Source organism: Prenolepis imparis, unplaced genomic scaffold (assembly GCF_030444845.1).
Source record: "Prenolepis imparis isolate NDT839.2.m4 unplaced genomic scaffold, iyPreImpa1.0 SCAF_27, whole genome shotgun sequence".
In the NCBI taxonomy this organism is placed as follows: Eukaryota; Metazoa; Arthropoda; class Insecta; order Hymenoptera; family Formicidae; genus Prenolepis; species Prenolepis imparis.
In genome coordinates, this window is record NW_028141185.1 from 314,602 (window position 1) to 338,338 (window position 23,737).

The window sequence follows — 23,737 nt, forward strand, 5'->3', positions numbered from 1 at the left end:
CGAAATTTTTCTTTCTTAATGTTCTATGAACGCTTTTAAACGGGCATGTGTATTTATTATCTTTCGTCCTACTTTAATATTATAATTGACATCGGAGATTTTGTCAATGATTGTGTACGATCCGGTCCATAATGCATCGAGTTTTTTGGATCGACCCCTGCGGACGGTTTCGTTGTGTAATAGTACTTTTTCTCTTACCTTGAACGTGGTATTCTTCGATTTTTTGTCGTAGTTATCCTTTGCTTTCACCTTTTCGTTTTTTAAGTGTTCCTTTGCGATTTGCTGGGCGGCGCGTAATTTTTCTTTCAATTCTTGCGCGTAGTCATCGTATGTATATGTCGGCTTCGGGGGTTGCGATAATGCCGTAGGTAGGGTTGCTTGATGCCCGTAAAGTAGTTCGAACGGCGTGAACCCCGTGGCTGTATGCGGTGTGGTGTTATATGCAAACATTGCGTATGATGTCCATTCATCCCAGTCTGTTTGTTCAGCATTAATGTAGTGGCGAAGATATTCTGCTAAGGTACGGGTGAGGTATTCTGCTAAGGTACGGTGTGATCGTTCCAAGGCTCCGTTGCTTTCTGGATGGTATGCAGTTGTCTAAATTTTCTCAATTTTTCTTAAGTTAGTAATTTACAGACGTCCTTGAACATTTCGCTAAGGAAGTTTGTACCCTGGTCGGTTAAGACCTTTTCTTGGATACCATGTTCGAAGATAATTTTTGTTACGAATTCCCGTGCAATTGTTGCGGCTTCTTGATTAGTTATCGGAATCGCTTTACTAAATTTAGTTAGATTATCTTGGAAGGTAAGTACATATTTATTCCCATTACCAGAGATCGTTAGGGGTCCTACGATGTCTAAAGCGCATTTTTTGAATGGTTTGCTTGCGGTATCTGTTATTACCAGCGGTGCTTTGTTTTTTCGCGAAAGTTTATTTTTTTGGCAGAGTTTACATTTTGCTACATAGTTTTCTACGTCCTTAGTCAGTCCTTTCCAGTTGTGTAGTAACCGGATTCTGTTAATGGTGCGTTCGGTCCCTTGATGTCCTCCTAGGGGTGCGTCGTGATACTCATATAGTATGCGGCGTTTCTCCTCTTCCGTGTATTTCCGCTCTGTTTTTGTGTCATTAATTTCTTCTTTATCGATTTTATTAATTTCTTCTTCATCGATTTTATTAATTTCACCTACGTGTCGGCTGAGTGCGTCGGCGTTTTTATTAGCTTTGCCTGCCTTGTGTACAATCTCGTAATCGTATTCTTCAAGTTTTAATCGCCAACGCATCAATCGCGATCCAGGTTCCGTTACATTAAATAACCATACTAATGGTTTGTGATCGGTGATAATTTTGAATTTCGTACCATACAGATAAGGCCTGAAATGTTTTACTGTCCATACTATGGCTAGTAGTTCCTTTTCAGTAGTATTATAGTTATGTTCCGCCCGCGACAAAATTCTGCTTGCGTAAGCAATCGGGCGGTCTTGTCCTACCGGGCCTTGCGACAGTATGGCTCCGATGGCGTAATCTGAGGCATCCGTTGTTACGAGGAATTCCTGATCGAATTCCGGATATTTTAGTATGGGTGCGGTAGTTAATTTATTTTTTAACGTGTCAAATGCGTTTTGCTGTTCGCTGTTCCACTCAAATTTTTCTTCCTTTTTTGTTAATTTTGTCAAGGGTTTAGCAATTTTTGAGAAATTTTCTATAAATTTTCTATAGTAACCTGCTAAACCTATGAACGCTTGTATTTCCTTAGCTTTGGTGGGAGTGGGGAATTTTTTTACGGCGTTTATTTTGGAAGGATCAGGCATGATCCCCTTTTCTGTAACGATGTGCCCTAAATATATTACTTCCTTTCTAAGGAACTCGCATTTGTCTGGTTGGAGTTTTAAGTTGTGTTTACGTAATCTGTAGAGAACCTCGGCGAGTCGCATGTGGTGGTCCTCTAGGCTGTTACCGTATATTACTATATCGTCCAAGTATACGAGACATTTGATCCCTTGTAGTCCCGTCAGCACGGAGTTCATTAACCGTTGGAATGTAGCTGGCGCGTTCGTTAACCCGAATGGCATTCGATTGAACTCGTAATGTCCATACGGTGTGGAAAATGCAGTCTTGCATTTATCGGGCTCGGCCATGGGTATCTGATGGTAGCCCGACGCTAGATCCAAGGTGGTGAAGTACTTTGCATTTCCCAGTTGGTCTAGTATATCCGTTATGTTCGGTATTGGAAAAGTATCGCCTATGGTTAAATTATTAAGTTTCCGGAAATCTACAACTATGCGTAATTTTCGGTTTCCTTCCGCATCCGCTTTTTTGAGGACCACAAGTAAAGGCGCATTCCATTGGCTGTTACTAGGTCGGATTAGCTTGTCCTTCAACATGCCCTCTATTTGTTTATTTATTTCTTTTTTGTGTTTCTCCGGCAATCGGTATGAGCGTACATTTACAGGTGCACTGTCAGCTCGGAGCGCGATTTCGTGTGACGTAGTCGGAGTGCAAGTCAGCGCGTCTCCTTTAAGGTAAAACACGTCACCGAATTCCTCACAGATTTGAAGCAATGTTTTTTCTTCTTCTTGATTGAGATGTTGTAGTCGGAGTAAATTTTTTATTTGCTCTCTGCGGGAGAGTGTAGGCGCTTCCTGGAGAGGCGGGACATTCTCTCTTCGAGCCACCGTGTTCGTAATTTCCTCGACGTTTACCCATGGAGTTGACATTTTAATGTATTTTTCGGTTGTATTTATAACGCTAATCGGGCATGAAAATTCTTCTGATTCTACGAGACAGTGTCCGATAAATACTCCGGGCAGCATTTCTTCGGCGCGTACCACGCCTACCTTATTCGAGTCGGTGGTGGCTCGGATGATTGTTCCGCTTCGCGGCTTCAGCATTAGCGCGCGGTACGGGCGTAATTTTAATATTGTCTCTGCTAGTTGTAGCTGTTTTTTGGATGCGTCTTAATAAGTCATTCTCTCGTCGCATTAACTGCAGCTCGCGCTCCATCAATTGCTTATCTCTCCGACACAACTCCATTTCTCGTCGCAGATATTCGACCTCAGTGTCGATCACGCTCGGTTCGTCTACTTCCTCGTTACTCTCCTCCTCACTCGGCACCCGCGACATCCATCCTCCCGCTGGATCTCTCTCAAAAAGTCTGGCTATTAATTCATTTTTCGCGCCAGTAGTCGCCAGGCCCTTCCCTCGCAGTATCGCTTTAAGTTCGTTGACGGTGAAATTGTTTGCGTCTTTCTCAGTGCTTGCCATTCTCTCTCGTCAACCAATTTTCATAACAATCGCGAAAAATCAATACTTGTGGAACAATTATCAATTATCGATTTCGCGTCGCAGCCGTTCACTGCCCTTCGCAGCGTCAACTCACGTCAGATCCCGGCTGAGCCCCCAAAATTGTAAGCGCAGATGAACGGCAGTAAAGAAATTGTTCTAAATCCCTCAGTGAAAAATAAGATAGAATATATTTGGCTCAAGATACAATATAATTTGGCAATGTCAACGGTATTAAATTCGAGCGAGGACTGTTCCTTCCGACAGTTAATCGGCTGTATTTATTTCTTTCGCTTAGACTTCTAGATAATTCTTGACTTTTCGGTTATTGCTTTGTCTTACGACCTCGTCAAGGTAATCGGAGATATTGTTTTTACTTGGCTGTCTCACGAAACAATCCGAGTCGACTTACACTGTTTTTGTTTGCGTCCATATTATAATGCCGAGTTTGTCTCGAGTAAATATAACGGTCGAGACAAATACTTTTATTATCGATTCGCAATATCTAAGATAAATTATTCACGCGATACAATATTATAATTTAAAATAATTCCGATCCTACATTACTTTGTCGTATCTTTCAATTTTATAGATCTGATGCACAGCATGACAAATCATTATGTAACACGTAACGTATAATTTCACGATACATGCTACAATCGCATGATAACGTATTATCTTCTTCACTTCTTGGAAAATGTACATTCCTATATGATTATGTTTTCTTAAAATACAATTTATAAATATGTAAACAAACATGTGCAACAGATGAATGAAAATGTCTATATATTATTATTTATCAATTTATACACTTAATTATTAATGAAGAATTTTGATTAAAGTAGCCAATCTTTTCTAATCTTTCAATCCCGAAAATAAAAAAACAAGATAAAAATCATATTTTTGACAAAAGTTGTAAAATAAACATTAAACTGAGTAAATGGCAATATGAGCCTAGGCGCTGTTAATAGGGCGCAATTTTTTAAAAAATTAAATGTATTATATAAGCATTCAAACGCACATCGTTTATTTAGATCCAAATTATCTTAATAAAATATTCGCGGACGTTTCGGATCCTTCTTAGGGCCATCTTCAGCGCAAAAAAAAACCTTAATACCGAGATTAACATAGAATTTGTAGGTGAAGGATATTACAAGACACAACATAAGCAATTGATTATCGCAAAATAATTGTGTAAAATAAATGTAAAAAAAGATACAACACAAATATACAAATAAGCAAATGGCATTAAGACATGTGGTTTTGAAATAGAGAAGCTCTAAATAAGAACGTGTAATGACGTTTGTACCGCTTTCCATTTTGTTCGTATCTATACAGGTGTAATTATACAGAATTTTTAAAATTGATGTTACAGCTAATAATGTTATTTTATGAGAAATTTTATTTCTGTAAACGGGTGATGTTTTGTAGTTGTTTGTAGACGTTTGTACCGCTTTCCGTTTCGTTTGTACCCCTACAGGTGTAAATATATCGAATGTTCAAAATTGATATTAGAGCTATTAATGTCATTTTTGGGATATTTCAATTTTGTATACGGATGCTGTTTTGTAATTGCCTGCAGACGTTTGTACCGCTATCCGTTTTGTTTGTACCCCTACAGGTGTAAATACACCGAGTTTTAAATATTGATGTTACAGCTAATAGTGTCATTTTTTAAGATATTTTAATTCTGTAAACGAATATTGTTTTGTAATTGTCTGCAGACGTTTGTACCGCTATCGGTTTTGTTTGTACCCTTACAGGTGTAAATATACCGAATGTTCAAAATTGATATTAGAGCTAATAATGTCATTTTTGGGATATTTCAATTTTGTATACGGGTGCTGTTTTGTAATTGCCTGCAGACGTTTGTACCGCTTTCCGTTTCGTTTGTACCCCTACAGATGTAAGTATACCGAATGTTCAAATTTGATGTTACAGCTAATAGTGTCATTTTTTAAGATATTTTAATTCTGTACCGAATATTGTTTTGTAATTGTCTGCAGACGTTTGTACCGCTTTCCGTTTTGTTTGTACCCTTACAGGTGTAAATATACCGAATGTTCAAAATTGATATTAGAGCTAATAATGTCATTTTTGGGATATTTCAATTCTGTAAACAGGTGCTGTTTTGTTACCATCTGCAGATGTTTGTGTTGCTTTCCATTTTGTTTGTTATATTTCAATTTTGTATACGGGTGCTGTTTTGTAATTGCTTGCAGACGTTTGTACCGCTTTCCATTTTGGCATTCACTTCCCCAAACAAATTTAACTTGACTTTCTGTCAGCGCGTAAAGGGGCTTTGCCAAAGAAGAAAATCTTTCACAAATTTCCTATAATACGAACAAAACCCTAAGAAACTGTTTCTTTGTATGGGGGATCGGCCAATCTTTTACGGCAACAATCTTTTCCGGATCCGTAATCACGCCCTCTTCGGAAATTACGAGAATATTTTACATTTTTTTGGAAGAGAATACATTTTTTTGGATTAATTTTTAAATTAGCTTCTTTTAATCGCGAAAATACCAAATTTAAATTTTCGAGCATTTCTTCAAAACTTTTTCCAAAAATTATTACGTCATCCAAATATACCAAACATATTTTTGATAATAAACCGTGTAAAACTTTCTCCATAAGTCGTTCAAATGTCGCGGGGGCGTTACATAAACCGAACGGCATTATTGTAAATTGCCAAAGACCTCTGCCGATCGAGAAGGCCGTCTTTTCTTTGTCCTCCGATCGGACTTTTAGTTGCCAATAACCACTTTTCAAATCTAATGTGGAAAACCAACAATTACCTGTAAGTTGATCTAAAATGTCGTCGATTCTGGGAAGGGGGTATGAATCCTTTACCGTGATATTATTCAATTTCCGGTAATCGACGCAAATCTTAAACTGCCATCCTTTTTCCTCACCATGACAGCCGGAGAAATCCAGGGACTTTGTGATTCCTCAATAACTCCTTGTTCTCTCATATCCTCAATTATTTTATCTACTTCCTTCCTTAAATGAATTGGAATTCGACGAGGTACCTGCTTTATGAGGAGAGAGTCTTTCACATTGATAACATGTTCAACAACATTGCAATTGCCAGCCACAATAATTTCAGAGAATACATCACAATAATTATTTAAAAAGTTAGCAAAAATTTCTTTTTCTGTATTTTTTAAATTTATTGAATTATTTTTGAAAAGTTCTTTTAAAATAGATGGAATTTCATAAGAATCTTCGATTCGAGAGCAATTATAAATTATTTCTTTATTTGATTCCAATTCTTAAATTCATAATCAAAAATATTTTCTAAGTTAATTTTTTGAAGAAAATCGGCTCCCAATAAACAATTATCTTTTATGGTGGCAACGAACATAGGAAATAAAATCGAATGCTTTCCAACCTCTACTCTAACCTCTACTTGAAATTCAATTGATACTTTTTCTCCCGTCGGATATCTTAGATTGCAATTTTCAACTCTAACCTTTTTAATATCTTTATCTATTAACTCTTTATTAATAACAGAAACATTGGAGCCCGTGTCTATTTTCAAAGAATAATCTTTACCATTTATTCTTCCATTGTAATAGAAATTATTTTGTCTAATTCTAGCAATATCAAAATTAATAAAACGATTCACTGTCGGGGCTTTTTGAGAGAAAGTCGAGCTCACCCCGCGTAGCTCGACTAAACCGCGTTTCCCTTCTCTTCAGGGCATTCTGACCGGAAATGCCCTGTTTTCCCGCACGTCCAGCATTCCCTGCCTTTCGAGGAAAAATTACTCCCTCGCCATTTCTCTTTCGAAGGACCCTTCTTATCGTGATTTTTCCGCGCGCTATTTTTATCGCTCTTATCACCGTTCCCGTTTTTCTCATCATGATCTTTCCGCGCGCCGTTCCTCTCCGCCTTTTGATAAAAATTCGCGCTATTAAATTTTCCGTAATTAGATTTTGCGAAATTTTCTCTCCTTTTCTCAAAATTTTCTCCCTGAATAATTTTTACCGTTTTTGCTCTCTCAAAGGCCAAATTTAAGGAGGTTATTCCTTCTAACTGAAGGGTCCTCCTCAAGAAACCATCGAAGAGAGCCGAAATAAATTGCGCGCACGCGATTTTATCCCTTACTGCGTACGGACATTCGGGATATGCAAATCGTGACAACCTTTCCAACTCAGCACCAAAAGAAGCAAGATCTTCCCCAAATTTTTGTTTTCGATTCGTAAATAACGAAAGTAGATATACTATGAGAGTTCTAACCCAGGTCCTCTGAGGGGGGTGCGGGGCGCGGGGGGTTTTCCGAGACGAGGGGTATGACGTCACGCGGGGTGGGGGTATCTCGTAGGCGCGGGGGCTGACGTCACGCGGGTGGAGGGGGATGTTTCGACAAAAGAGGGGGAGTTTTCTGAGTGCAATATTTGTAGATGGTATCTTTACGACTTTTTTATGAGGGTTCTTAGACATATTCCCCAAAAAGGTATAGAACAAGCGCCGATGATTGACAATTTTGTACCCTCGTTAATATAATTTTATTATGGAAGCGCCGATGTCCGGCTGCTCGAACTTGTCAACGGAGCGTTCTAGAGTTCATTAAAACTATGTTTCCCATTTTATGGACATTTTATAGGTGCAAATGAAAAAGCGTTGACGTTCGGCAGCTTTGTACCCTCGCAGAAAATCTCCCATAAACGAGAGCGAAACATCTTCCATAATATCTTTTAAGGAAAAATTGCGACGTATCGGCGCCAACGTTCGGCTGCTCGAATTTTTATAAACAGATAGCGCTCGATTTTATTACTATGATATTCCTTTGCGATAATTTTGAGAGGGATAGGGCTGAAGCTTATGGAGAGTGGGTCTCCGCGTCAAAAAGTCTTTAGCATTCGACGAGTTAAAGTGTCCTATGCGAAGTGTCAGTGGCACAGTGCAGTGAGTTAAAAAGAAATGGAAAATAATAATTTCGAGAGAATATTAGACGAGTCATCTGATGAAGATCACGAGTTGTCGGATAACAATGTAGACGAATCTGACGAAGATCATTGTTGTTGAGTGACAGTAATTATATTAGTGATCGCAGTGAGGACCTTACGGATATTCACGACAAGGTAGTGTCTAATTCACAAATCCTTGCGCTAAACGGACGTACAAAAGTTTGCGCCATATACTTTTATTATTCTACGGGTGGTGCTCTGGCTTTATCTACTTCATGTATGATCTCTATTCAAGATTTCGGACACATGTATGCTGTACGAAAGCATGTGATTAAATTACACAATGCAGTGGATTGCCGATGGTGTTGCTATTGTAGAAAATCATTGTGTCAGATATTTCCATGTGATATGTGTCCTATTTGCACAAAATAAACTTTTGGAGATTGTGCTGGGACACTTAAAGTGAGAATTCTACAAGTGTTGTGAAAATGGCGAGTCAGAAAAAATCGAAGGTGTCTTCGGTGGTACAGTTTCTACGAAATCGTGAACTCGGTGTACAGAAACCCCAAACAAAAGATTTGGCCCATTTTATAGAAATTCATGAAGATATTTTAAGAACAACTGGCGGTTTATCTAAATGCTTCAGAGCACACAACAATATCAAATGCTTTCGACGTCGCTATAAAAGCTGTGTGGTTTACTTTAAAGGATCTGAGAACCCATATATTGGTCGAATGGATATGCCATCACCATCGGCATCATGCGAATCATCGGATTATGATTTTTCGGACAAAGATATTGAGGAACCATTATAATTTTTCAGACCGAGATATTGAGGAACCATATTCTCCCTAATCTATCATGGAGGCAGTATGTAATACTTGTAAGTATTTATTTAAATAAATTAAAATATTTATAAATTAATAAAAAAAAATTTTCTGTTATGCAGAAGGGACCCCTTGCTGTCCCATAATGGTCCTCTATCGCCTCGCTGCCACCGCCCCACCACCTCGCAGCCGCTGCTCAACCGCTTGCCGCCGACGCATTAAAAATTTTTATATTTTGTATTTTAAATTTATATTGTTTATCTATTTATCTTATTATTTGTATTTTTCTTATATATTCATATTATATTATTATATTTTTTATATTTTTATATTATATTCATATTATATTATTATATTCTTATATATTCTTATATTTTAAATTTTAAATTCACATACACACATATTCATACGCACACACACACGCACACACACATACACACACAAAATTATAAATATTACACATACCTATTTTATGAATAAAAAAAATTATTTTAAACATAAAAACACATATTTTACTTTAGAATAATTCCTCTCTTTCCTCCCATTTATATTAAGAATATTATTATAAAAGAATTATTATAATTAATATTGGAAAAAAATATTTAAAAAAAAAATCTCCTTCGCATGCACCTCGCGCTATCTCTTTCTTCTCTCTCGCGCTATCTCTCTCACGGTTCCTAGCCTCGCGCTATCTGTCACTCTTTCGTGTACCTCGCCGCGACATATCTCTCCTTCACATGCGCTATCTCTTTCTTCTCTCACGCTACCTCTCAGTCTCTAGCCTGGCGTTTCCCCTTCCCCGTATGACGTCAGGACCCCGCAAGGACCCCGCAACAAGTTATGTATGAGAGCTGCTTACGGGTGGGAGAATGGAAATGCATGCAAAAATTACATCATAATTTAGACTTTAAAAACTCTTTATTTATATATTTTTTCTAACATATTATGGACTAAAAATTAAAGCTGCCAGCTCACAATCGATGAGTTGATGTTTATTGAAGGCGTCGCTAGCGCGTATTACATTTGATACTTCTTTAGGATTCTCGTTACATTGGACGCGATATTTGAAAATTGTGTAAATTTAACATCGACTGTCTCGGTAATTTTAAAAATATTAAAGATACTTTTATTAATGATAATGATATAATGATATCTTTAGATGTTAGTTCATTATTCACAAATATTCCTAAAGAGTTGGTTATAAATGCCGTTAAAAAACGTTGGATTGACATTGCTAAGAACACAAATTTCAATTTAGCTCAATTTTTACATTCAATAGAATTGATTTTAGATTCAACTAGTTTCAGCTTCAATGGTCAGTTTTATGAACAAATATTTGGCAGCCCGATGGGTTCTCTTTTATCACCTATCATAGCAGATATTGTGATGGATGATTTGGAGACACAATGTTTAAGTTTGTTAAGTTTCACTGTCCCCATATATTATAGATATGTAGACGACGTTTTTGCTATATTGCCACGTACAAAAATAGATGAGATATTAATGACTTTTAATAATTACCACCAACGCTTGAATTTCACATATGAAATTGAAGTCAGTTCTTCCATTAATTTCCTAAATACAACGATCATTCGTTCAGACAATAGACTCATTACTAATTGGTACAGGAAACCTACATGTTCTGGAAGATATATAAACTTTTTTTTCTAACCACCCTTTAAAATATAAAATTAATACTATTTATAATCTGGTTGATCATGTCATTCTACTATCCAATGACATTTTCCATCATAAAAACATTGAGATGGTGAATGATATCTTACTTAATAATTGTTTAACCTAAACACATCATCAAACGACATATACAAAAAAGAATTAATGTATAAAAAATTCGTAATCACATTAATGATTGTGATATGAATCGTGGACAATCTGACAGAACATCTTTTATTTCCATATTTATCTTTTATTGCCATATGCTAAAGATGTGAGTTATGATCTATGTCGTGTTATGCGTGGCATGGGCTTCAACGTCTATAAAATAACCAAAAAAAAGCTAAATACATTGATTAAACGTGGTAAAGATAGTTTACATAATGATCAGAGAACTAATGTTGTATATAAATTAGATTGCAAAAACTGTAATGCGTCATATATCGGCCAAACAAAAAGGCGCTTACGTACTCGAGTGAAAGAGCATTTTAACAATATAAAATTGCATGAAACCAATCATTCCGTTATAAGTAAACATAAATTGGAATTCGGACATGAATTTGATTTGGACAAAACCTAATATATTATATAATGAGAAATATGTGAAAAAGAGAGAAATCGCGGAAATGTTGTATATTAAAAAATTCAATAATACAATCAACCTACAAAAGGACACAGATAGCTTAAATAAAATCTATGACAAAATAATAAAGGTCGTTTAGCTTGGTTTCCTATTTTTATATTTCAGTCACTGACAAAGTTTCATACTGATACAATGTTTCTCTCTCTTTAAAATTCAACAAGATGTTAATGATTTGTTTTAACTTAAATTTGTGAAGTGTTTCAATAAGAACGTATGTACTCAAAATTTTATAGCAAATCCATTTATGTATATTACTGTTTTTTGTATTCAAACTGTTTTTTTTAAATTAATTATTATTTCAGTTTATACTTGAAAAGGACCACAACCATATGGTCGAAGCGATGTAACTTCTATTAAATAAACAAATTTTGGCTAGTTTGGTCGATTAATTTACAACTACCCCTTTGATTATTGTACTAGCGATATAAAAACAACTTAAAAAATTTAAAATTTTTATTAATTATTTTATTATTTTAATAATATTTAAAATTAAAAAGAGATACTCACTAGACCCATAATTCCTCCCTGACAGGTTCGGGAGGATATGATTCCTCGCCGAACAATTTTCTGAGGCAGAAGACGTCATCTCACTAGTAATCCTGTGCCCATTCCACGATCCCCTCCGCGTCGTCCCATAGCTCGGCCAATTCCCGCCGATCGCACCACCGATAATTTCGTACTTGTTCTATATGCCGATGATTAAGGTATCCACCGATTTGGATGGATTCCTCGGTTATTTTCTGAAAATCGACAAATTTGATAGATAATATTAATAAACAAATTTATTATATAATAATAAAAACTTACCGGCATTGTGAATATAAGGAACAGAGTCCTCAATAAATTTTCTAGCAGGTGGGTCTTCCAAGATATTATGTCTATTATTTCATGAAGTCCTAAGGATATTCTTGTTAAAAAAAAATTTGAGCCCAAAATGTCTCCCGATCCAAAAGGCATTTTGCACTGCACTTAATAACTTAGCTCGATGACACTTAGCGATACTTAGTTCAGCGACTGCTTTAAACTTTGTGATGAACATCGCAGAGACAGACCCTCTCTCCATAAGCTTCAGCCCCATCAGATAAATCGTAGTAATAAATATCTGTTTATAAATTCGAGCGGTAGGACATCAGCGCTCACCGTAATGCTATACGCCATACGCTGTTTTGTTTATACCTGCGGAAAGGACCATGAGAATGCTTAAAAGAGAGAGAGAGAGAGAGAGAGAGAGAGAGAGCGTGAGGTGTTTACGAGAGATAGCGCGAGAGAGATGTCGCACAGTGGTGCCATATACGTGAATCACGGAAAAAATTATATAATTTATTAACTCTTAGCGATCGGGCTTTTTTGATGATTTTAATAGTTTTCAATTGCACACATATCAATATTGTTATATTAGAAGAAATAAAACATCAATATAGATCTGATAAAAATTAGTTATATAATATATTTTTATTTAATTAGTGATGACCAATCTAAACGCGTGTTCAAAACAAAAAAAATATATTTTATAACAAAAGAGGTATTTTATAATATCTTTGAACTGAGCCTACTAGCCCCGGTCTCCTCTAGTCTTCTCGTTATGCATTTATATTCAAATAAAACAAATATAAACATTTTTCCATTTTTTATTATAAATATAAATAATCGCACTAAATCGCAATTGTAATTAATTGCATACGATAATATAGTATGATTTTAAATTTATATAAATTTCTGATTGAAGGGAAATGTAGATAAATGGTGAGATTTATTCAATGATCAAGATCAGTAAGGGGATTTACGATTTTATAATATTATTCTTTGCATAAAAAAAAATCCGATTTAAAAACTGAAGCTGCTATTGAATTACTCAAGATACAATGGCGTATGCCTCATGTACTATTGAATGAGGTTAATAAACTGTCCTTGCTACGAGTATTGGAAAGCGGGCAATTCTTAAACATGAGTTTTCGCGCTTGTGATCTATACGAATTTCCTCTGCTACATAGTACAACCAAGCATTCATGGACTGTGAAAACTGCTTCTCAGCTGGAAAAGCCGCGATATGTGATCTTTGCACTGCAAACTGGAAAAAATATTATGACAAAAGATGTTACTGTATTCGATCATTGTAAATTAGCCAACGTAAAGCTGTATCTAAACTCTGAATCTTATCCCTATGATGATTTAAATTTAGATTTTGAAAAAAATAGATTCGCCCTCTTGTTTGATATGTACTCTCGTTTTCGCAAATCTTATTACGGGTGTGATATTGAGAATGTACTAACTATCGCGAAATTTCTACATTGCGGTCCTCTCGCAGTTATTGATTGTTCGCGACAAAATGATTCTGTTAAAAATTCTACCGTGAGAATAGAGTTTGAATGTAAGGAAGATGTACCGGCAAATATTACAGCATATTGTCTCATCTTGCATGATCGTGTTGTTGAATATTGTCCTTTGTCCAACGTAGTTCGTAAAATTACATAATCAGCAATTATCCCCTCCTCCGATGTAATATAAATGATTGAGATTTTTAACAATCTGCATCAGTCGTCCAACATTCTTGCAACAAAATGGTTGTACCGACGTTTGTGGATCTGCAAGGATTTATTCTCAATAAACGATTTATCGTGAAGGAAGCGGCGATTCTGAGAAGAGGATTCGTTGTTTCACATTATTTCTTCACATGCCCCGTACCATGGGGTGCGCTCATAAAATCGGAGAGACGTCAAGCTTCATGGTTGACTCGAAATCATCATGGATTGCAATGGGAAGATGGAAGCGTTCCCTACTGCATGGCTCAGCGTTTGATTACAACAGCTATCGCTGGTATGATACAAGAAGAAGAAGAGACATCCTCTCTTGTGTACGTAAAAGGCCATGAAAAGCGAGAATGGTTGACCAATATAATGGACGATGCGAGAAACGGTTTCATTATTGAGACCTTGGATGCAAACTATGAAGATATTCCTGCATTAAACAACTTAGATACTACCTATAGCCTACGTTGCGATAAACATGTAAAAAATTGTGCTTTAGAAAATGTATTTAAAATATTTAATTGGTGGTCAAATCATCACAATGATTCGCCACACCCTTTTTTTGAATAAATTAATATTGAAATAATATTATCTTTTGGTAGACTTAAATTCGACGTAACTAGCAAAAGTTTATTCAATTATATTCACAACGTTTCGACCATTTGGTTGTGGTCCTTATCAAGTGAAAAACACTATAACAAAGGATTGACAAGTAATTTTTACATTTAAAACGCATATAAAGAATAAAATAAAACTGAAATTACAAAAGAACTTACTTAATTGATAAACGATGTGGTGGTTAAATTATAAATATATAAATCTAAATCATCAAAGTAATAAAATGTAAATAGAGACAATCAAAGAAAATTAAGTAAGTTCTTTTGTAATTTCAGTTTTATTTTATTCTTTATATGCGTTTTAAATGTAAAAATTACTTGTCAATCCTTTGTTATAGTGTTTTTCACTTGATAAGGACCACAACCAAATGGTCGAAACGTTGTGAATATAATTGAATAAACTTTTGCTAGTTACGTCGAATTTAAGTCTACCAATTTATATTTACCACTAGCGACATATACTATTTCTGAATTAATATTATCTTTGTTCGCTCATTTTCCTCATACGCCTACAAGTATTATATGTCCACACGTGCTCGTATTAATTTCAGCATGTGACAGAATTCTTATGTTATAATTTTTTAAATGTAGTCGATTGAGGTTTGAATGTGATTGATTAATGTTCGATCGAGGTACGAACATGGTTCGAAAGTGGTTCGAAGGTTGATCGATGTATGTACGTGGTTCGATTGATGTTCGATCGAGGTTGATTGATGTTTGATCGAGGTTCGAAGGTGGTTCGATCGAGGTTGATTGATGTTTGATCGAGGTTCGAAGGTGGTTCGAAAGTGGTTGATTGAGGTATGAAAGTGGTTGATTGATGTTCGATCGATGTTCGAACGTGGTTGATTGAGGTACGAAAGTGGTTCGAAAGTGGTTGATTGACGTTCGATCGATGTTCGAACGTGGTTCGAAAGTGGTTCGAAGGTGATTGATTGAGGTACGAATGTGGTTCGAAAGTGGTTCGAAGGTGTTTGATTGATGTTTGAACGTGGTTCGATCATCATGGCGCTGCTTTATATATTTTATATGTATATAATATTTTAAATTTTAAATTCACACGCACACACACACAAGCATTTTGTAAAATACATACACACAAACATTTTGTAAAATATACACACACATAGTTATATAATAAAAATTATTTTAAATATTAAAAAAAAATGTATTTATTTTAGAATAGGTCCTCTCCCCTTCCTCATCCTAAAAATATTAATTAAAAAAAAATATTTAAAAAATTCTCTCTCGCGTCCGCCTCTCGCGCTCTCCTTCGCTGCATCAGCTCTCGCGCTCTCCATCGCCGCATCGTCTCGCAACATCTCTCTCTCGCTCTTGTGATATCTCTCTCGCGTGCACCTCGCGCTCTCCTTCGCTGCATCAGCTCTCGCGCTCTCCTTCGCGTCATCTCGCTACCTCTCGTCATCTCGCGCTATCTCTCTCGCTCTTGCATATACGCCTCGCTGCAACACCTTGCGCTCTCAATCGCCACATCATCTCGCTACCGCTATCTCTCTTTCGCGAACGTCTCTCTCGCGACATCTCTCTCTCGCGTTCGCCTCGCGCTATCCTTCGCATTCCTCTCTCCCCGCGGACCCCTTACCCAAAAAGTTTCATGCGGTCTTTCGCGGATTCCCCTCTCCCCGCAGACCCCTCGCGGACCCGTCACCTAAAATCGCGGACGCTCCCCTCCCCGCGGACCCCTCGCGGACCCTAACCTCGCGGACGCTCCCCTCCCCGCGGGCCTCTCGCGGACCCTAACCTCGCGGACGCCTCCCCCTCCCCGCGGACCCCTCGCGGACCCTAAAATCGCAGACGCTTCCCCCTCCCCGCGGCCCCCTCGCGGACCCTAACCTCGCGGACGCCTCCCCCTCCCCGCGGACCCCTCGCGGACCCTAAAATCGCAGACGCTTCCCCCTCCCCGCGGACGCCTCCCCCTCCCGCGTGACGTCATTCCCCCTCCCCGCGTGACGTCATTCCCCCCTCCCCGCGTGACGTCATTTCCCGCGCCCTGGGTTCCCCTCGCCCCTCACCCCCCCTCATTGCCCCTGAGTTAGAATCGGCATAGTATTACTACTGATATTCAGTAAATTCTAATTTCTAATAATTACTGGTTATAGTTCGGGCTATAACACCATTTAAAATTACTTTCGACTTTAGATTAATTCGATTTTCAATAATATATTTCAAAATTAATTAAGCGTCGATCGCTTTATGAGCTATGCAAATAATTTGTTTGAAACATTTTGTCGTTCGCGTTGCAAATTCAACAAATTGTTTCACAGGATTATGACGAAACACAAAATCGCGCATACATCAACGACAACGCACAAACATTTCGTTTTCCTCCGCGCACGCTTCGCAAATTTTTGTTGTACCACGCAAATGATCAGAACATATTTTTTCACGTTTGGCGTAACTTTAAACGTCTCATCTTGCCGCGTTTCAAAATCATAGAATACAAATGCAACGCGTCCCTTGTTACGTCCGCGCGGAGTCGCGGGGTATAATTCGCGGAGTATATTTTCGCGAACAATGTACTCGGACTATTGCGCAAGACAACGTCGCTTTTCGGAGATTTACTTCCGGGGATTGCCCGCGACGGAGGCTATCCGAATGTATGGTCACGCATCGAGAGCGGATAGATACGAGAGTGAGTAGGAAACACGAATTTGCGTTGTTTAGTCAAAGGTATTCTGGATACCTGTCGAACGAATTGTTAATCGCGTGGAAAACGGTCACTACTGTATTGCCGTCACTATTCGTGTAGGGAGTTTCTTCTCCGTCGAGATACTTTAGATACGCGATTTGACACATGAGACAGTGGTGGTGTGGATCGCGAGTTTGTGTCAGTCTGTTTAAATTACACACGGAACACGTTATTCCAGTAGGCAACTCGCCGATTACGAGAAGGTGCTTTACTGAAATTACCCAATTAGACTTTTCGCTTGTGCTTAATTTGAAGTAACAATGCACAACGCGGCGTCCGTACCATTTTTTTTTTTTTTTTTAACGTGAAGGAAATCCTTTATGGATACCCATGCCCCTCGGGAAAGAAGCATGGGTTATGTGGGACTGCTTGCTCCCCTTAACCGAGCCACGAATAGTTCGGCTAGGGGACCCAAGCTTACCGCACTAAAACCCATACGGTGGCCAGCTCGGGCGTTGTAGGGGTTTCCCGGGAATCTGGCGATTGCACTACTTCCGGGAAACCCCCGCCTGACTATCCCATGGGAGTCACTGCGTTTGGTTACTGCGACTCCCTGTCCCTCGCCATGTTGACTTGGCGAGGGACTTGTCTTCCCGACAGTTTGCGGTGCGGAAGGGCCACACTTCCGCACCGCGCCCCCCTGGATACAACTATATCCCCATGAAGGACGGGACCAGATTCGGATTTCCCGCCCGAAGCCTGATCCCCCTCCCCCTGTGTGGGTTTACTGAGGTAGTCCTAGTAGTGGACTACCTCCTTCACACAGGGGGGTAGAGCTTGCCGCACGTTGCACAGGTGGTCCTCCTGTTCTAGAGGACCACTCGTTTGCTCCTTCCCGTGAGGCCTATTTCCGAGGAGAGGATTCAGGTTCGGCTATAATCGCCTCCTCTGTTCCCCCCCTCCTCGGTCTCCTTCTCTCTCCCGGCCTCGGCGGGTGCCGCGGGTTTCGGCGACGGGGTCGCAACCTGCGAGGCGTAGGTACTCGCCCGTCTCCGTCGTCGCCACTGCTCCCGTCACTTCGTGGGGCGCGTTCGCGCTCCCTTTCTGCCTCCTCCTTCTGCAACATTACTGTTTCGCAGAAGGAGGAGACCGCCTTCCAAGCCTCTTCACTGTCAATCATCTTTGGAATGATGACCGACAGTGAGAGGTCTCACCCACCGCCGCCGTAAGGACACCGCGCTCATCGGCCCATGCCAAACAATGGGCCAATATGTGTTGCGCGGTGTCCAACTCATCCCAACAGTGGTGGCAGTGGGTCGTCCGCTCCTTACCGATCTTGCACAGAAAGTCAGCGAAGGATCCATGCCCCATTATTATCTGCGCAAGACGGTATGACACCTCGCCGTGCGTCCTTTCCACCCACTCTTCTAATACTGGACGCACGGCGCCGACGACTCTTCTCCCTGAGTTGGTCTCGGGAATATTGGCAAGATATTCCCTCCACCTTTCCAGGAGACGTCGTCGGACCTGGACCCTCATGATGCCTTTGACTCTAGCCGTTAACTTGACATTCCGCCTCTGGAGCTCCCGCATCTGGATGTACGTTTCTTCGTACATCCCCGCGACCTGCTCCATCAGCGGGAGCCCGGCCAGAGTCGTGGCCGCCGCGTGCGAGACCGTTCTGTAGCCGCGAATTACCCTGATCGCTACGCGCCGCTGTATACGTCGCAGTGCGTTCTTGATCTTTCGGGTGGTATTCGCAGCCTCTGCCCATGGGTGCTCCGTATAGGGCTACCGCATTAACGATTCCCGCATACATCCGACGCACTCGACCGTCGGGCCCTCCCAAGTTAGGGAGTAGGCGACTTAGAGCTGCCGCCACTCTCTCCACTTTTGGGCCCAACTGATCGAAGTGATCTATGAAAGTCCATTTTCCGTCCAGGATTAGACCCAGGTATTCATTCGGGTCGTTACTTGGACGGGGGTGTCATCCACCATGACATGGGTCGCCGGTGGCTCTCCTTGAGAGTGTAGGTATAGCGCCTCCGTTTTGTGAGGCGCTACTTTTAGACCCATGCCATGGATGCTACGGACAACGCATGCAACCGCCAGCTCCGTCCTCATCTTTGCTTCCCTCCAGTCTGCTCCCCCGACCAGCACTAACGTGTCGTCTGCATAACAGACGATACTGCAGCCGGGGGGGAGAGCGGTGCGAAGCACATTGTCAAACGCGAGGTCCCACAGCAGGGGGCCTAACACTGACCCCTGTGGGACCCCGCAGGACATCTCCCTCCCGCACTGGAGTCCGTCTCTATTGCGATACTCCAGTCTTCTATCCCGGAAGTAACTCTTTATTACCCTCACGAGGTACGCGGGGACGCAATGCCTTTCCATCGCGATCCCCACTTGATTCCAGGGCAGGGTGTTAAATGCATTGACGATGTCTAGCGACACCGCCATGGCCACCCTGCCCTCTTCCATTTCAGACTCCGCAAGAGATCGGACAATTGTCGCGCTTGATCGCATCAATTGTCGATCTTCTCTCGCGGAATCCGTATTGGTCCTCGTGAAGGTCTGGCCCATCCCGGGACAGGTGTTCGACGAGGCGGTTTGCTACCACTCTTTCGAGTAGTTTCCCCACCTCGTCAAGCAGGCATATCGGTCTGTAAGCGGGAGGAAGTCCCGCTGCACCGCTCCCTTTTGGGATGAGGACCACTTTGGCCCTCTCCCAGACTGGAGGGAAGCTCCCCTCTTTTAGGCAGTCGGTAAAGAGCTGCCTAACGTAGCTCGATACAGACGGATCGTCCAAGGCCAGAACCCAGACCCGTGAATTCCATCCGGTCCCGGGGCCTTATTGCCCCGAGACCTGAGTCTTTTTACAATCCCGACCATCTCTGCCTCCGTGACCTTTAGCTCGTCCTCCCACCCCGCCCGCTCCTCCCGTTCGAAAGGAGCCCGGGCGATGGTGGGGAAGAGCTTGTCAAGCTTCTCCTCAAGGTCCCGGGGGTCCAGGGATTCCGTCACGGAGGGCGCCCTTCGCATTTTGTTCATGACTGTTCTGTATGGACGCCCCCATGGGTCCGAGTTCAGCATGAGCAGATGCTCGTCCCACGCCCTGGCCTTGGCCTTCCTGATTGCCGCGCTGAGGGCGTTACGGTGGAGTTTATAATCCTCGTACGCCTCAACTGTCGCCTCATCGTCGCCGCGCCGCCGAAGTCTGGTGAAGCGACGCCGAGCTCTGGCAGTTATCTGTCTTTGCTCGGCGATTTCTTCGCTCCACCAGTATGCCGCTCGGCGCGGCTTCGCTTTGGCCCGGGGCATGGAGGCATCGCATGCTCTCGTCATCATGTCCCCGAGCCATGTGACCCGGCCATCAATGTCTCCTGGCATTTATGTGCCTGGCCAGGTCGCTGAGGCGACTGCGGCCATCAGCCCGTCTGTGTCGAGCTTTTTGAGGGCCCACCTCTTAGGAGTCTCTGCTCCCTCCTTCCCCTGGACGCGGCTAAGCACCCCTTGGCGGGTGATGTTGACCCTCATCATTATATATAAATGATCCGAGAGGGTCTCGTAATCTGTCACCCGCCACGCCCTGATTCTATTCATCGCAGGGGGGTTTGCCCATGTGAGATCCACAATGGACTCCCCCTGCGGACGAATACATGTGCTTTTCGTGCCTGTATTTTGGATAAACAGGCCGAGTGCCGCTGCCCACGTCTCCAAGAGTCTGCTCCTCGAATCGTTGCGCCGGGAACTCCATAATGCCGACTTGGCATTGAAGTCCCCGGCCACGATAACAGGGCGGCCGGACTGTGATCGCACAGCGACTTCTAGTCCGTCCAGCACCTGCTCAAACTGGGCAGCCCTCAGACTGGGGGTGATGTAACATCCCATTACCGAGATGGGCCCCATTTTACCATGACGCATCCCCATCCATCGCCTATCTTACGGTATGGTGGGGAATTCGTCTCCATCCTCCAAGTTATGACTACGGAGCCCTCGTCGTTAGTGGCCTAACAAGGGTCATTATCGGGCAGCCTGTACGGCTCCGCAGCTATTCCCAAACCACACCCGCCGCCCATTAAAGTCTGTACAAACAGGTCCTGGGCTGCACGGGCATGGTTTAGGTTGGCCTGGAGGAGATTGACAGCCATGTTAACATGTCTTGTCGATCTCCTCCTCGACGACCTCCATGGCCTGTGGCCCGAGTTGGTTCCTCAGTCGCTGGAGACTGGGTTACCTTCTCGGGCCGCTGTGGTTTGGCTCCCTCCATCTTCGCTGGTGCCCCTGTTACTGCAGCGGCCGCCGTTCTTTCCGGACGTGGCTTCCGCTGCTCCAGGGGCTTCTGCGTTTCCTTGGGAGTCGCCGGGTTGACTCCCTCTCCTACCTTCTCCTTGCCGGGTGTTTTGAGAGCTTCCGGCACCCTTGTTTCCTGGGCTCCTCTTCTTGGGAGGGGTGCATAGTGCACTCCTCATTCGATGGTTCGAAGGAACCCCGGCCTCCTCACAAAGCATGCACTTTGAGGGACACTTGCAATCTCTCGCAAAGTGCTCCTCCGTGCCACAATTGTAGCAGGCTTTTCGTCTGTCTTTGTCACTCGTACAGTGCTCTTGGACATGCCCCTTGTTCATGCATTTAAAGCATTGAAGGGGCCTGTCCTTGAGCAGCTCCATTGTCGCATGCACCCACCCGAACTGGATTCTTCGGGTTTCCAGGATCTTTTGGGCGGGTGCAACCGGGCATCGGATCCAGACGGTGCCCATTGTCCGTGAGACGAATTTTATAGGCCCGACTTTGAGGTCATCCGGTCTACATTTGCCTATCTTGGACAGTGTAGCGCAAATTTCCCTCTCCGTTGTAGCCTCATCTAGGCACACGGCGTCCGTACCTATATTTAGTTTTATATTCTTCGCAGTCTGGGGAATTCTTTGACTGCGATTATTTTGAAAGGGTCTGGTTTTCCTCCTTCACTACTAATTAAGTGGCCTAAATAGCCGACCTCTTTTCTCAGGAATTCGCATTTGTCCGGCTGGAGTTTGAGGTTCGCTCCTCGCAACCTTTCGGCTAATTTATTGAATTTAATGTTGTGCTCTTGTAAAGAGCTCGCGTATAGTACGATATCGTCTAGGTATACAAATAACTCTACTCCTTGTAGTCCGGTCAATACCTGGTCCATGAGTCTTTGGAACGTCGCGGGTGCGTTCTTTAGTCCGAACGGCATGCATTTAAACTCGTAATGCCCGTGCGGCGTTGAAAATGCGGTTTTTAGCGCGTGAGACTCATGCATCGGTATTTGGTGAAATCCGGATGCGAGATCAAACACGCTGAAATATTTAGCGCTGCCTAGTTGATCGAGTATTTCCACAATGTTAGGTAGGGGATAGGCGTCGCCGATTGTCTTTTCGTTCAGGGCGCGATAGTCTATTACCATCCGCCAGCGCTTATTACCTTTGGAGTCGGATTTCTTTGGCACTATCCACAAGGGGGAGTTGTAAGGTGAAGCTGACGGCTGTATAACGTTTTCTATTAAGCCTTGTATTTGTTTGTTAATCTCCTCCTTGTGTATAGGCGGAAATCTATATTGTTTGGTATGGACCGGAAGATCGTCAGTCGTCGGGATAGTGTGTGAAACAGTGTCAGTGGAATGCAGTTTATCGGACGGAAGGTGGAACAGATCGTCCTGATTATTTATAAGGTTATGGACGTGTTCCGTCTCTTCCTCGTTTAAGTGTTCGAGCCGCAGCAAAGACTGTATTTCTTCGTTACGGGATTGTACGCTGCTCCCGTTTAATGTTGCGACATGTCTTGTTTGTTTAGGAGTGATCGTTTCGTGCCCTAGGGACGAGATATCGCTCTCTAAACTTTTACGATGTTTAGACAAAGGATGGGTATCCGGAAGAGTGCTTTTATGACTCTGTGAAGAACAGGATATGGAATTTGAGTTAGTAAGGTTTTGAAGACCGGATGTAGAATATATTTCAACCTCGTGGAGCTCAATGCTCGGTAAGGTAATTTTACAATCTTCTTCGCCCGTGTTTATCGCGCTTATATACGCCTTTCCTTCACGGTTGGTAACGACTGCATCTCCTAAGTAGATTTTGTCGTTTGCGTCCGCTGTACATAACCTACGCGTACGTTAGGGTTTTTTACGCGGAGTGGGAGAACGGTGCTCGACCTTGCCGGGATCGTTACGGTTTCATTGTTGACAAAGGCAATTGGCGATCCTTGCCATACGACGCAATGTTTTAGGTAATCTATTTTAGTCGCGTTGCGTAAAAAGTCGGATCCTAGGATTCCGCCCTGTGAGATGGGAAAGTCGTCTCGGACAACGTGCAACTTAATCTTGTGACCTAAATATTCGACGTCGGTCGACCCGAGAGTTTTAATTTTACTTTTCGTTATTCCACTAAGGAATATGATAGTATTTGAATCAATATTTGTCTCGGGGTGTATTTTGCTTTGCTTAACAAGGTTCGGCGCGGCTCCAGTGTCTATCATAAAGATTGTTTCTTGCGATAAGCCATCTGCGCATATAGATATAGTGGGTGCGTGGGAGAAGTCGTCGGGACTTAGCATTGTGATCCTTGTGCTTCTTCCTGCTGTTCCGTG

At 41.8% G+C, this 23,737-nt stretch overlaps 2 protein-coding genes across 2 annotated transcripts; both read right to left on the reverse strand.

Annotated features, from left to right (window-relative positions):
* Nucleotides 1-17,166: 17,166 nt before the first annotated feature.
* Nucleotides 17,167-19,714, reverse strand: LOC145946904 (uncharacterized). The gene is made up of 3 exons (XM_083056654.1): nt 19,106-19,714; nt 18,346-18,922; nt 17,167-17,402 (listed from the first exon to the last, which is right to left on the reverse strand). The coding sequence occupies exons 1-3, from the start codon at nt 19,712-19,714 to the stop codon at nt 17,167-17,169; spliced, it is 1,422 nt and encodes a 473-aa protein (XP_082912780.1).
* Nucleotides 19,715-20,521: 807 nt separating this feature from the next.
* On the reverse strand, nt 20,522-21,040 carry LOC145946905 (uncharacterized). Its single transcript, XM_083056656.1, has one exon. It carries the CDS (start codon nt 21,038-21,040, stop codon nt 20,522-20,524), a length of 519 nt encoding a protein of 172 aa, XP_082912782.1.
* Nucleotides 21,041-23,737: the final 2,697 nt, after the last annotated feature.

Bases quoted from the DNA above. Each gene is read 5' to 3' on its own strand.
- LOC145946904 (XM_083056654.1), bottom strand. From the start codon at position 19,714: ATGGGCCAGACCTTCACGAGGACCAATACGGATTCCGCGAGAGAAGAT. The intron at 18,923-19,105 runs GTAACGACCCGA...TTAATGCGGTAG, and splicing joins TGGATGACACCCCCGTCCAA to CCCTATACGGAGCACCCATG. The intron at 17,403-18,345 runs GTGAGACCTCTC...GGGTAATTTCAG, and splicing joins TGTCCTTACGGCGGCGGTGG to TAAAGCACCTTCTCGTAATC.
- LOC145946905 (XM_083056656.1), bottom strand. From the start codon at position 21,040: ATGGGGCCCATCTCGGTAATGGGATGTTACATCACCCCCAGTCTGAGG.